Source organism: Oncorhynchus kisutch, linkage group LG15 (assembly GCF_002021735.2).
Source record: "Oncorhynchus kisutch isolate 150728-3 linkage group LG15, Okis_V2, whole genome shotgun sequence".
NCBI classification, from domain to species: Eukaryota; Metazoa; Chordata; class Actinopteri; order Salmoniformes; family Salmonidae; genus Oncorhynchus; species Oncorhynchus kisutch.
In genome coordinates this window covers 18,920,977-18,935,948 of record NC_034188.2, presented here as the reverse complement: position 1 = coordinate 18,935,948, position 14,972 = coordinate 18,920,977, and the positions used below count along the sequence as shown (strand labels likewise).

Here is a 14,972-nt window from a genome sequence, read left to right as displayed (position 1 = left end):
ACATACCACCAAGAACTCCCGTTTGTCCACCATTTTGTTTCCATCTGCATCAAACATGTTGAAAGCTATCTTAAAGCCAGCATGAGGTTCTGGGAAAGGACCGAGAAAAGAGATAAGACAAGAAACCACGTTCAAACTAACATCTTACGTATGTTTTCTTTTTTAAATCAAATATCTAATCAAACATACTTACTTGTCAAAATGCAGAGCAGGAATAGATACTCTGTGTAACCGATGATGCCTGGAAACAAAAATACAAATGTTTGGCTTTAATCTTGACTGTCATAAATGTATATAGAAAGTTCTTAAAATAATTGAACATTAGTCTAGCAGTTTACTTGAGTTATATAGAGTTTTTCAAAGTCCTGCCCTAACTCCTCACATGCATGAAACACCCCACGAAACAGTGCAACACCTTTAGACAACAGCTAATCTTCTCTTTCATATTGATAACATCTTAGAAAGGTGCCTCTTAATTCATGGTTGGTGTTCTCATCACACAAACAGAGGCTTTACAGCGTAAGTGACCTATCTGGACACAACCCCAAACAAAATGAAGCCCCAGTGCTGGCTTCGGTGCGTCCTCTGTTTGGATAACAAGGTTTAAAACATTCTCCAGTGATCTGTCACTGCTTGTGGATGCCTGATTCGGCTTCCTGTTCCTTTTTGTGTTCTAGAACTCCCTTTGTTGTGTGACTGCGAGAAGAAGAGAAGAGTAACTGTCAGGGTCCAGCTCAGTAGACTGAGGAGGGTTGTCTTGCTGCCTCTGAAAGCATTCCCATGCGTTTGTTTGCAGGAGAAGACAGTGACTAAAGCACAGACAGCTCTGGGTGTTATGGGAAAAGGATTCAGGTATGGCCTTTGCTCCAGGGAGATTTCCCCCCAAAAAAGGACACTAGGGAGGAAAAAATACTATGAATGGACTATGGTAGTGCATCCAATAAAATCCTCTTTCTTTATATTTCTGATACTCCTTGTCATATAAAAGTTCTGCAGATATCTGATGTTTGTCTGCGTTTGGATAGTTGAATGCGGTGGGGAAGTACTGGATGCCGATAGAGAGTTTCTGTTGAAAAGTCCCAATGAAATGGTGCATCCCAACATGAGTCACTGATCTGCTCGAGAACTTCTCTGTTGAAAATGTATAGGGCCTTAAAATGACTAAAGTTCTCTGACTTTTTAAGGGTTAAATAGGTTGGAGAGAAAAAATCTTTAAGATTCCAGCCATGTCTCACCAATACCACACACACCTTCACTCAGGGAGAGAGAAACATTCCCTCCCCTCTCCAACCCTCCCCTTCCCTCCCCTCTCCAACCCTCCCCTTCCCTCCCCAATCCCCAACCCTTCCAACCTCTGAGCTCAAGAAGATGTTGTCAGACAATAGAAATAATTCCTCAGAAACACTTCGTATAGAGTGGCAGAACCGGAGATGTAATCCTACTCCATTCTTAGGATTCATCATGTCCATGGTGATCAGGAGGCAGCCAGTGGGACGTGTCTCAACAGAACCGGGTTCAAACAGCACCTCTCATTCTCAAAGCAAGGCTTTGTTCGCTGATCAATCCAATCCTTTTTTTCTCGGCAAAACCGCCATGTTTAACAGCAGGATTAAAAGCCCCAGATCCCAGCGTTGGCACTTAGCTAAAGCAACAGAGGAGAGAGCGGGGAGAACTTATACACCAAACACAGGGTTTGAAACGCAGGGAGTGATGTTCACTTCTTCAGGGAGCAATGAGAACAGGTTACTTGAACCATGTTTCCATGAAAATAACAACATTGAAGAACATTTACAATTACCTCCATTCCTCAGCTTGTCAATATTGTAGCGAATCGAGGGAGTGGGAAGCGAACCCGGGTCTCTTGTGTAAAAGGCAAACACTATGCATTGCAGCAATAAATTTAATCTACTTGATGGGAATCGTAACGTGGCTCATATTTCAAGGATCGCTACACTATTTTGAAAATACAAGCACATCTCATTCTCAGTACAGGGATGTAGTTTATTATAACTGGTAACGGTATCGCTAATCAATGGTACATCCTATATAGGGTAGATTTGCTTCACCCTTGTATCTAAGGTTACCTGAGAGCAAATGACAACATCACTGATTGATGGAAAGATAAGATGGTGTTTACTGCCTGTACTCTGTTCTCGATTGATTTGGTATATGGAACCTGCAAACATTCCACTGGCCATATTCTTGATGATAGAGAGAGTTAAGGAGTCTTACCTCGGTGACGTAGGTTCCTGAATAAATTGGATGATCCTTTAAAAACAGGAGGGGTGTCTGCCAGCATCTGTTCCAACTCCTTCAACAATGGAAGAAAATCACAGTGTTTACTCTTTGAAGAATCAGTACACAAACATGAATAATTCATTATTATGCACTGAGTGTAAGATTAGGAACACCCTTTTCCATGGTAGATGAAGGGGAGGTGACACTATGAAGAATCATTTTTAAGCCTTGAGACAATTGAGACATGGATTGTGAATGTGTGCCATTCAGAGGGTGAATGGGCAAGACAAAAGATTGAAGTGCCTTTGAACGGGGTATGGTAGTAGGTGACAGGTGCACTGGTCTGTGTCAAGAACTGCAACGCTGCTGGGTTTTTCACGCTCAACAGTTTCCTGTGTGTATCAAGAATGGTCCACCACCCAAAGGACATCCAGCCAACTTGACACAACTGTGGGAAGCATTGAAGTCAACCTGGGCCAGCATCCCTGTGTAACGTTTTTGACACCTTGTAGAGTCCATGCCCCAACAAATTGAGGCTGTTTGGAGGGCAAAAGGGGGTGCAACTCAATATTAGGAAGGTGTTCCTAATGTTTTGTACACTCAGTGTACATCGATTATTCTCTTAGAAGAGAAAAGCAGGGATCTATTTCAAATACATTTTCACACTTGTCAATGTATGCAGTGCTGTAATCACAAACCTCCCACCTGTTTTGTTAGAGACTTCCAAATCCTCTTTTCTAAAAAGAAAAAAGAAAGTATTGTTCAGAATAAATTAACTGATCAGTATTATTCATGGTGAAAAAAATTACAATTATTCGCACAATATGCTATGAACAAGCCTATAATGCACTTTATGGTGGAAAAACAAGTGGCTATGTGTAAGAAAGGACAGCTGGACTCAGGGCTGTACTGAAACATGAGTGCCATATCTCCAGGAACGCATTCCAATACCCAATAAAAAGGTCCTTGGCCATAAGATAAGGCGTTGGCTTCATAAAAACACCAGGCTAGGTGATTCACATGGCCCTACCACCCCAGAGGGATGATAACAGTGACAATAACTTTAAGGTCTGTTTCTGATGGAGGAAGCAGTTATGATGACCCTTTGCTTTGTAGAGCTCTCCCACCAAACGGAGGTGTCTGGGTGGACAAGCAAATATAAGAGGAAGGGGAAATCCTCAATTTGTGCATTTAGTCCCCTGAAAAGTTCATTCACATTCACACCAAGGCCTGAAATGTATAAAGATTAGAGTGACCCAGGGGTTTCATAGCACAGTGGTCCAGTAAAAATACACTGAACAAAAATATAAATGCAACATATGTTGGTCCCATATTTTATGACCTCAAATAATATTTCCCAGACATTTTTCATATGAACAAAAAGCTTATTTCTGTGCAAAAATGTGTTTACATCCCTGTTAGTGAGCTTTTCACCTTTGCCAAAATAATCCACTTGACAGGATTGGCATATCAAGAAGCTGATTAAACAGCATGATCAAAATGTGCAGTTTTGTCACACAACACAATGCATAGATGCCACAGATTGGCAATGCCACAGATGACTCAAGTTTTTAGGGAGCGTGCAATTGGCATGCTGACAGCAGGAATGTCGACCAAAGCTGTTTCCAGATAATTTAATGTTATTTTCTCTACCATAAGCCGCCTCCAACGTCATTTTAGAGAATTTGGCAGTACGTCCAACCAGCCTCACAACCGCAGACCACGTGTAACCACGCCAGTCCAGAACCTCCAAATCTGGCTTCTTCACCTGTGAGATCTTCGGAGACCAGCCTACCGGAGCTGATGAGCTGATGAAACTGAGGAGTGTTTCTGTCGTTTTGTGGAGAAAAACTCATTCTGATTGGCTGGGCCTGGCTCCCCAGTGGTTGGGCTTGGCTCCCCAGTGGGTGGGCTTGGCTCCCAAGTGGGTGGGCCCATGCCCTCCCAGGCCCACTAATGACTGTGCCCCTGCCCAGTCATGTGAAATCCATAGATTAGGGCCTAATGAATGTATTTCAATTGACTGATTTCCTTATTTGAATTGTAACTCAGAAATTGTAACTTGCGTATATATATTTGTTCAGCAGAAGATCTTTGCGGTTTTGACTAAAATGTTGATGAAAAAACACTGAGAAAACTATGTGTAGCAATGCTAGCTATGTCCTGTAAAACAGACACATCAACACAGACTATGAACTCTTTCATTAGACATACATCAGTCTCTAACAATGGGGACCAGAGTTATACTGGTGCCTTTCCCAACAGACATTTTAGCCTCAGTATAGGAATACATTGGGTCAGGGCTTATTTGGCTGGCTGGCTGGCTCATTCTTTGAAGAGAGAAAATCATTAAAATCACTAGAAAAGAGTGACCATTTACCTTGGCAGAATTAAAACCAACACTGTTCTAAGCAAACAGGCAATTTCTCTGAAATACCTGAGATGCTCCTTTTTGTCATGGGAACAAGTTTGAAACCACCCACATAGGCTCACACAGTACCATATACAGTGCCTTTAGAGAGTATTCATACCCCTTGACTTATTCCACCTTTTGTTGTGTTACAGCCTGACATCAAAGTGGATTAAATAGATTTTTTTCTCTCACACATCTACACACAATACCCCATAATGACAAAGAATTTTTTTGCAAATTTATTGAAAATGAAACACAGAAATATCTCATTTACAAACGTATTCACGCCCCTGAGTCAAAACTTTTAGAAGCACCTTTGGCTGTGATTACAGTTGTGAGTCTTTCTGGGTAAGTCTCTAAGAGCTTTATACAGCTGGATTGTACAAAATGTGCCTATTATTATTTTTTAAATTCTTCAATCGTCAAGTTGATTGTTGATCATTGCTAGACAGCCATTTTCAAGTCCTGCCTTAGATTTTCAAGCCAATTTAAATCCAAACTATAACTACGCCACTCAGGAACATTCAATATTATCTTGGTAAGCAACTCCGGTGTATATTTGGCCTTGTGTTTTAGGTTATTGTCCTGCTGAAAGCTGAATTTGTCTCCCAGTGTCTGTTGGAAAGCAGACTGAAGCCACTGTAGGTTACCACAATACCACATAGGTTACCACAATAGCACATAGGTTACCACAATACCCTACCAGCTACCACAATACCATATAGGTTACCACAATACCATATAGGCTACGACAATACCATATAGGCTACCACAATACCATACAGGCTACGAAAATACCATATAGGCTACCACAATACCATATAGGTTATGACAATACCACATAGGTTACCACAATACCACATAGGTTACCACAATACCATACCGGCTACGACAATACCATATACGCTACCACAATACCATACAGGCTACGGCAATACCATATAGGCTACCACAATACCATATAGGTTATGACAATACCACATAGGTTACCACAATACCATACAGGCTACGACAATACCATATAGGCTACCACAATACCATACAGGCTACGACAATACCACATAGGTTACCACAATACCATACAGGTTACCACAATACCATATACGTTACCACAATACCATACAGGTTACGACAATACCAAATAGGTTACCACAATACCATACAGGCTACCACAATACCATATATGTTACCACAATACCATATAGGTTACCACAATACCACATAGGTTACCACAATACCATATAGGTTACCACAACACCATATAGGTTACCACAACACCATATAGGTTACCACAACACCATATAGGTTACCACAATACCATATAGGCTACCACAATACCATACAGGCTACCACAATACCATATAGGTTACCACAATACCACATAGGTTACCACAATACCATATAGGTTACCACAATACCACATAGGTTACCACAATACCATATAGGTTACCACAATACCACATAGGTTACCACAATACCATACAGGCTACGACAATACCATATAGGTTACCACAACACCATATAGGTTACCACAACACCATATAGGTTACCACAATACCATATAGGCTACCACAATACCATATAGGTTACCACAATACCATATAGGTTACCACAATACCATATAGGTTACCACAATACCACATAGGTTACCACAATACCATATAGGCTACCACAATACCATATAGGCTACCACAATACCATATAGGTTACCACAATACCATATAGGCTACCACAATACCATATAGGCTACCACAATACCATACAGGCTCCCACAATTTTAGAAAACGGGATTCTGGCGATATCATTTTAATTGAACAGCAACGCAAAGCAGAAGGTATTTTCACATGAAATACTGTATGTAAATGATGACAATATTCTGTGATATATAATTGCCCTATATCCCAGACTTTTCCAAACATCCTCAGTCAGGGAAAAAACTTATCTGATTTTACAACCACAGCATAAAACCATAAAACGTCATTATCCCTATTTCGTAACACATTAGCCATCAGAGAGAGTGAGAAGAGAAGGCTGACGCAATGTGTGCTATTCACATTAGTGCTCCATTTATACCCCTCGTTACATGCCAGGGAAACCAAGACACACCACATCAACAGGCCCCAGAATACAGGGCTATCTCCCAAATGGCACCCTATTCCCTACACAGTGCACTATCTATGGAATAGGGTGCCATTTGGGAAGGAGACAAGATCTTTATTCAATCCCAATACTGTGAGTTTATATCTGATAATTTAGCATGTGTTTAACAGCTTCTAATGTAGTGACTAAAATCATCATGATTCACAGACATCATGAATGTCTATCACTTGAGACATGCTGTTTTGTCTCCGTCTGTCTGCTTTTCTGTCCGTCAGAGTTTGTTGCTACAGAAATGAGACGTAACAGTGGTGCTGCTAGTAAAGATCTGTATCTACTTGACTCCTAGCCAATCACACAGTTATTTTTATGTCACTCACAAGGCCTTTACATAATGAGTGTTGGTGTGAGTGTCCAGCAAACAACATTGGCACCTCGGACTCTACCATCATCATCTGTACAGTACAGAATAGAACTGCTGAAGATTGTTATTTAATCAGCACCATATGTCAACATCTTAGTTTGATGACTATTTATCGACTATATGAGGAGAAGCAACAAGTGGTGGGTGTTTGAGATGTGTGTGTGTGCGTGCGTGCGTGCGTGCGTGCGTGCGTGCGTGCGTGCGTGCGTGCGTGTGTGTGTGTGTGTGTGTGTGTGTGTGTGTGTGTGTGTGTGTGTGTGCGTGCGTGCGTGCGTGTGTGCCTGTTGGTTAGTACTCACTCTTAGGCTCACCCATGGTGACAGACTCAATGAAGTTCAGTGGGGTCATATAGAGCTGTCCCTCATATTCCACTGAGCTGAACAACCGAAACCTGGCCTCATGGGACGACATGTACACATCCCCATCATCCAGATCAAATGTCTTGGCCTGAAACAAAACACACACATACACACACACAAACACACACGCACACATATATATATATCCAAAATAATTTAACGTTTTTAAGCAAAGTGTGAAAAAGTTTTCAATTAATAGTTTTAAAAACAACATGTTTTTTCATGGGCAAACATTAGTGTAAGAACACATTCTCATTTACAGCATTGACTTGGAGAATAGTTACAGGGGACATGAGCCAATTTGAAGAACCTATGAGCTAAAAACTAGAACCCATGTTTTACTTCAAAAAATGGGCACCATGTTTTGTCATGCGTGTACCAGATAACGTTCCTACAAATGTTTAGAAAACAGCGATATCAGGAGGCAGGCCTGCCTGGCCTGGCGAGGACAGAGTGGACGTCTCTCTCTGGTGGCAGAGTGCCAGGCCCACTGGGCACACAGCAAACACCTCAGGGAATGTGTGCCCCCCTTCTTCCCCGCCCTCTCCCCTGCCCCCACACCCCTCCTCCTCTGGGTAAACCCCCACCATCAAATGTCAGCCCCTCCGCCAAGTCCTCGTGTCCAGTTTCCTACGTTCCTGGATTCCTGTGTCTCAAACCCCCAGTCAAGGTTACATCAAGCCACGTCCCGTCACCACCACTCCCACCCTCACCACCCTAGAGTTAGATAAGAGGGTGGGGACAAAGGCTATGCCCCAAAGGGCACCCCATTCCCTAGAGCCTGGTCAAAAATAGTGCACTATATAGGGAATAGGGTGCATTTGGGAAGTATTAAAAAAGGAACACAATGTAAAAGGAGGGTTGCAAACTAGACCTCGGTCAGTGACTTCAGCACGGTTTACTGATCCAACAGTCTAATGAAGGCTTTACAGCAATGATCCCACAGATCATCCTAAAACAAACCTGCCAACTAAACAGAGGGAGTGAGAGCAACGCCTCACTGGGCCTTATTGGTTTCCACTATTATTATTGTCACTGCCTGTCTGTTTGCTTGTACATGTCCAAGTCTTCTCACTCTATGTAAATAGCCCTATACAAGCATATTATGACGAGGAAGACTGCCTCCACCTATTCTCACATAGCAATCATGGCACTTGTATAAAAAAAAAAGATTCAAAAAAGAGAGAGAATTTACATTTTTATAAGAGGTCTTAATATGTATTTTATATTTATGTAACGTCATTTTAATCTATATTCACGAAATAGACCAGTACAAAACATTTCAGCACCCCATGTCATGGACAGCGCCCTTGTTATAATGGGGCAAATAGTCACATTGGTCCATTTAAATTAAATGGCCATGTGTGTTTCTGTCTACACAATGCATCCCTGTTTGATCGTTTTTTATTTATGCCATGGGTTTTTTACTATCACGGAACGTCAATCTTGAATCTTACCCGAAAATAATAGTATTTTCAGCTCTGCCTCGCGTTGTGAGTTGAGTGGGCATGTTAACGTGTAGCTACAGAGTCACTCACTGGCAGCCTATTGCGTGCATTATTAATATTAGGCTATCTGCTAGGCATTTACATAGACAGATATATATGATATTTATTATACATGCTTTATATACTAATGCCCCATGCCATGACAAGTAGGCTATACAATACCTTATCTGTAGCAGATACTTCTGGTAATGCGAGAAGTAAACCATTATCGATTTGGTTTGACAGTGTATTTTGGACATTGTAATAACTCGCGAAACCAGCTCCGGTGGCGATACATACTCCAGTTGCAATACGTTTAAATGTCTTAGTTCTCTTCGGTGTTTGTTTCCAAAATACAAATCTCCCTGAGGTAGATGAGAAATTAGTCGATGTGGAAATAAGTCTACGGAAGGCAGCCATGGCTGTTGTTCATTGAAGTGTCATAGCAGAAGATCGCGGCAAACTGTTCTTTTCCATCGCGAGATAATCCGTGTGACGTTTCACCCCGTTTTACCTGAATGTTTTGCGCTCCCAGTCTTGTAGCGGCTCTAAGTCAAGAATCCAAGTTTCTCTTAGAATTTTTCGGGTTAATATGGCAATGCCTTAAAATAGAGGCATCACATTGCATTGATTATATAGCTCAATACATAGGCTGTTGTATGTGTTGTTTCATGTGTAAGTATTTTGACCACATCACGGTGTTGTTAGGTTGTGGTAGTTGCTCTTGCTGGTTGGTGCAGTGCAAACTGAAGTAGACTAATGAGTGTGAGAATGCGATAGGACTGTCACTATCGTTGCCATAGGTAAGTAGCAAAGTACAATCAATGGCCAACATATTGCAGTGTAACCAAATACATGATCAAACTCCCTCTCTCTCTCTCGCTCTCTGTCTTATTTTATACCTTAGGAAGAAAAAAATCTCTGCCAAGGCAAGTCTGAACGATAGCCCCGCCCACTAAAAGTCCCCGTCATTTTGCACCTGCCTCACGTCTTTAGGCACTGTGTGCGCAAACCTACAACAGCTAGCCTACCTTACCTGCAGAGCAGTGGTCTTGTGTCTCTCATAGAAAGAGGGGTTGGATACACTGGTAGCTCTCTGTAAAAGGTTCTGACTTGCTACTGTATTTGGTTTTCACAATTTTTCAACCCTTCGTGAGCGTGGGAACTACCAGAATTGAACAACATTATCTTAACTCAACTGATGAAGACATCAAGCGGTAGGGTCATAATTTGGAACGAATTACCCAAGGTTTACATGTCAAGTGAAAAAGGGACTTATCCGTTTCAGTTCAACAGAGCATTTGCTTAGTAACGGACGCGAACGTAAACATGCAATAGGCAACAGAGTAGCAATCTGGAAACTGTCGACGCGAGAGCGCTCACTCAGGATCTCTCTGTTGAACTTTACTCGCTCCAACTCTGACGAACGGGAGGACTCTGCTGCGATGGCTGCTCTGGGTGAAGTTGGAAGCTTCTTGCACGGCATTGATGGTGTAGGACACGTCGGGTCCCATTTTCTCCTGACGTCTCTTGGAGAGAGTCCAGCGGTACTGCTGGGTCAGGGAGAACACCTCGTACCTGGTGCCGGGGAAAGCCTGTCCCGGAGCGCCACGGCAGATTTAACACTTTTAAAAGGGATTCTCCGGAGAAGGCAGTTATACTGTAGAACTGGATTTCATCTGGAAATACTTCCTGGTGGCACTGTGCAAGGGACAAGAAAGGACCACAGTAGATTCGGTAATTATCAAGTTATTAGTGTGTTATTACAGATCTCATATTACATATTACTTTCATATTTTATGGTTAAAAATGTTACCAAATATTTTATAATTATTTTATAATACAAGTTATTGTTATAATAATTTTTGATTTGTGTAACAAGATCAGTTTCCTACCATAACATCAGTTGCCAATATTAGCCCTAAAGCAATAGTGCAACTGTTATAATCTGTTCAATAATTATCACTGGAAGTAATGTGAAAGTCCCATAGGGAAAATGTGGCTATACTCTATCCTAGTGTGTCACAATCTGTGATAGAAGGTTTCTCTGGTGAAATACACCTGGAACAACGGATTTATTCTTCTCCAGGTATTTTGGAATTCATAAGCATTGCTGTTGGATTGATAAGCATTCGAGGAGTGGACAGTGCTCTCTACCTGGGGATGAATGACAAGGGAGAGCTCTATGGTTCTGTAAGTAATTACACTCATTTACTGTTTCTCTGCTGTTTCTAGTCCCACCTCTCATTACATATGTGTTGTAGAAGGGTCCCTGGGTCTTTTGTTGTCCAATATACATTAGAATATACCAGCAGGTGGCATTAATGGGTTTCCTTGACTATTGCTGTCACTCTGCCATAAAGGATCCAGTTCTGCTGTCACTCTTCCATAAATGATCCAGTTCTGCACTAGTTATGGTCTTATCATTGTCCACAATAGGGACTGTGAAATGACACACACAAATATACGCACACACTCTATCATACTCTAACACACAATCTACACACACATTATTATTTAGTTGTATTGTTTGTATAGCATTGTATTTTACATTTCTGTGACTGTTCTTGTGGATCAGTGTTTTGTTACTTGTCATGTTTGATGATTTTGTGTGGACCCCAGGAAGAATAGCTGTGCTATGGCAAAAGCTAATGGGCATTCAAATAAACAAAACAAACCAAGCAGCCTTACCACAAATGTATCCTTGCTCTGGTAAGACCGTTGATTTATTGTCAACGAATCTGACATCATAATCTGATCTGACTTGGTTTCTACCCTGCAGGAGAAGCTGAGCGCTGAGTGTGTCTTCAGGGAGCAGTTTGAGGAGAACTGGTACAACACATACTCCTCCAACCTCTACAAGCACGGAGACAAAGGGACTCGCTACTTTGTGGCGTTAAACAAGGACGGCACGGCTCGGGATGGAACAAAGTCCAGGCGACACCAGAAGTTCACCCACTTCCTGCCCAGGCCCGTGGACCCTGACCGGGTACCGGAGCTGTACAAGGAGATTCTGGGCCACAGCTGAGACTGGCCTGCACCCACCGTCCCAGATCAGATCAGGAATAGCTGTGTATTGAGCTCTAGACCCTCCTGCTGTGGGAAGCAGGGATGTGTGCAGGCCAGGCAGTGTGACTGGCGGTGTTAAGACAGTGGAGCCAACCAATCCCTTAGCAGCCCCGGCCCCAGCCCCAGTCCCAGCCCTACAGCGGCCCCAACTCCAGCCAGCCAGCAGGGAAGGCCTACACTGGGGATAAAGGTACTAGCCAGGGGCCTCCCCTCAGAATGCACGGGCCAGCTCTCAGCGGTGACCAAGACAGTCTAGAATGTCTGACATTGTCAACATGTACACCAAGGCATGAGGAGGCTGTTTGTTCCAGGGGCCAACTGACCCCCGAGAGTAGCTGTCGTGTGGAATAGGAGAGGAACAGGATCAGAGGAAGCGATGCTGATGCAGGAGGGAGGGAGGGTCACTCTTCTGTTTGAGTGCCAATACATTTCAGGAAGTGTCTTTGGACTGAGGATCTAGTTGGAATCATAGAGATAAAACATAGAGATAGAACATAATGATAGAACTGTTCTATTATCTATTGTTAGAATGGCAAAATCTATGGGATTCTATACAGTTAAAGAACCTTGTTTTTTATTTGGGGGGGCTCTGTTCATTCAAGAAGGATTTTGAAGGAATTCGCCTGTTTTTCTTCTCGTTTTACATGTGACTAGATCATGCTGAAAGGAGCAGAAATATATTTGCCACGGATATCATTTCAAAATGTATTATTTATTCATTTCTAGATACATATATTTATGTTATATATTTATTTATTTCAGAATATATTTTTGCAGTTAAATATACAGTACTGTATAGAGAAACCACTAGAAATTATATCTATATAGAAATAATATTTCTTTTAATCTGAGGATACCAGTTTTCTCACTTAGCTTGGGCCACATTGTGAGATTGTCTTAAAATAATGTGGGGGGAAAACTGTAATTTGCTGATTTTTTTCCCAAAAAGCCCTCTGCTGTACGCATCACATTTAAAGTCTGTGCAGTGTATCCTTATTAAAGTCAGTGAACTAGATTTGTCTTTTTGATATCTGTTTGGAACATTTAATGATGTATTGTAAATGTTTTAACATTTGGGTTCAGAAACTAAGAGGACCACACTGTTTATTACCTCTATGGTTTTCTTGATGAACCAACTGACAAAAAAATTACAAAAAATAAAGTTTAACTCAGTTTTAAAAGTTCACATTTTCTAAAGAGGCGTAATGAATTGGTGTCTATAGTTTTGTCTTTTGAATTTGGTGAGTTCAAATATATAAACCTATTTACGAGATCATTGTTGTTCTTTTTATGATTGCCATTATGTTGAGAGACAAGAGCGAGGTTCCCATGCATGCATAAAAACTTCAAAGTCACTCTGTGGAACTTGCTCACGTAGCGGCCTCACAATGACACGGCCAGGGCCAAATAAAAAATGACCTTTACCGTTGGTCTGTTCAGCGGCTTGGCAGCTGTATAAAACTGGAGGTCAGCGCGATAAGGGCTAAGTAAGCTCTGTTGACAGTTGCAGAATGATAGTCCTGATTAATAGTATTATTGAACAATGAAAGAGAGCCAAGGTGGCCAAGAAATCTCTCCAGCCTCCAGACTGAGTGAAAACCTTTGTGTCCCATTCTTTTTTTATAATACCTTATCTTTTTTTTTGTCTGCTGACAGCTTTAACGCAGCAGAACGCGTGTCCACTGAGTTGATGGTTATTTCTTTGTGTGAAATTGTTTCACAGAGAGATTGTTTTACAATATCCATGCAATTTCAGTGATAGCCAAATTATTTTATAGGGGCTTGTCCTCCAAGGAGGAGATATAGCCCTCTTAGTACCTGCATGTCTCTATCCAACTGTATCCAAAACAATATTTAGAACGAAACAGGAATTAGAACGTTATATAAAACATATGATCTTCGGACAATGGCTGAACAGCATATTTATTTAAAAGCCACCATCTTGGTACCTTTGTACAGTTTCCTCAACGGTTGGGAGGATATCTGTGTTGAAGCATGAAAGCTAAAGGCCTGTGATCTCAACATCTCTGTGATGGCAAGCCAACTGCTGTCTTGACATGGGGAGTCTGCTCTGCTGCCAACTCTCAGCCTTGTAGGATATGATGGGACTTTCCCATTAGAACACCTACATAATCAACATCTACCTCTATCTTTTCTCCCCATAATGATATAATGCACCTTGTTCAATGGTGCTCTCTATGTTGATGTGTACATTCCCTGACTATCTACCCCATAAACACATATTCCCTGGCTAGCTACCCCATAAACATCTATTCCCTGGCTATCTACCCCATAAACACGTATTCCCTGGCTATCTTCCCCATGAACACGCATTCCCTGGCTATCTTCCCCATAAACACGCATTCCCTGGCTATCTACCCTATAAACACATATTCCCTGGCTAGTTACCCCATAAACATGTATTCCCTGGCTATCTACCCCATGAACACGTATTCCCTGGCTATCTTCCCCATAAACACGCATTCCCTGGCTATCTTCCCCATAAACACGCACTCCCTGGCTATCTACCCCATAAACACATATTCCCTGGCTAGTTACCCCATAAACATGTATTCCCTGGCTATCTACCCCATGAACACGTATTCCCTGGCTATCTAACCCATAAAACGGATTCCCTGACTATCTTCCCCATAAACACGTATTCCCTGGCTATCTACCCCATGAACACGTATTCCCTGGCTATCTAACCCATAAACATGTATTCCCTGGCTAGCTACCCCATAAACATGTATTCCCTGGCTATCTACCGCATGAACACGTATTCCCTGGCTATCTTCCCCATAAACACATATTCCCTGGCTATCTACCCCATAAACACATATTCCCTGGCTATCTACCCCATAAAACGGATTCCCTGACTATCT

At 41.9% G+C, this 14,972-nt stretch overlaps 2 protein-coding genes across 5 annotated transcripts in view; one reads left to right on the top strand and one right to left on the bottom strand.

Moving 5' to 3' along the window:
* The window catches only part of micu3b (mitochondrial calcium uptake family, member 3b), a 69,787-nt gene extending 59,898 nt beyond the window's left edge, over positions 1-9,889 (bottom strand). For 2 of the 4 annotated variants that reach the window (XM_020502070.2, XM_031789798.1), the window contains exons 1-6: positions 9,202-9,490; positions 7,472-7,619; positions 2,944-2,975; positions 2,233-2,311; positions 194-241; positions 7-89 (exon numbers count right to left, since the gene is read on the bottom strand). In XM_020502070.2, coding sequence (XP_020357659.1) covers positions 7-89; positions 194-241; positions 2,233-2,311; positions 2,944-2,975; positions 7,472-7,619; positions 9,202-9,438 — 627 coding nt within the window. In that variant the 5' untranslated portion in view covers positions 9,439-9,490. Of the gene's footprint in view, positions 1-6; positions 90-193; positions 242-2,232; positions 2,312-2,943; positions 2,976-7,471; positions 7,620-9,201 lie in introns of all 4 variants that reach the window. The other 2 variants (XM_020502072.2, XM_020502071.2) reach the window with 2 other exon arrangements.
* Positions 9,890-10,039: 150 nt separating this feature from the next.
* fgf20b (fibroblast growth factor 20b) lies at positions 10,040-13,271 on the top strand. Its single transcript, XM_020503620.2, has 3 exons — positions 10,040-10,755; positions 11,108-11,211; positions 11,801-13,271. The coding sequence occupies exons 1-3, from the start codon at positions 10,464-10,466 to the stop codon at positions 12,044-12,046; spliced, it is 642 nt and encodes a 213-aa protein (XP_020359209.1). The 5' UTR covers positions 10,040-10,463; the 3' UTR covers positions 12,047-13,271.
* The last annotated feature ends 1,701 nt before the right edge of the window (positions 13,272-14,972 follow it).

Coding starts and splice junctions, on each gene's coding strand:
- fgf20b (XM_020503620.2), top strand. CDS start 10,464: ATGGCTGCTCTGGGTGAAGTTGGAAGCTTCTTGCACGGCATTGATGGT. Junction 10,756..11,107: donor AAAGGACCACAGTAGATTCG/GTAATTATCAAG, acceptor ATTCTTCTCCAG/GTATTTTGGAATTCATAAGC. Junction 11,212..11,800: donor AGGGAGAGCTCTATGGTTCT/GTAAGTAATTAC, acceptor TCTACCCTGCAG/GAGAAGCTGAGCGCTGAGTG.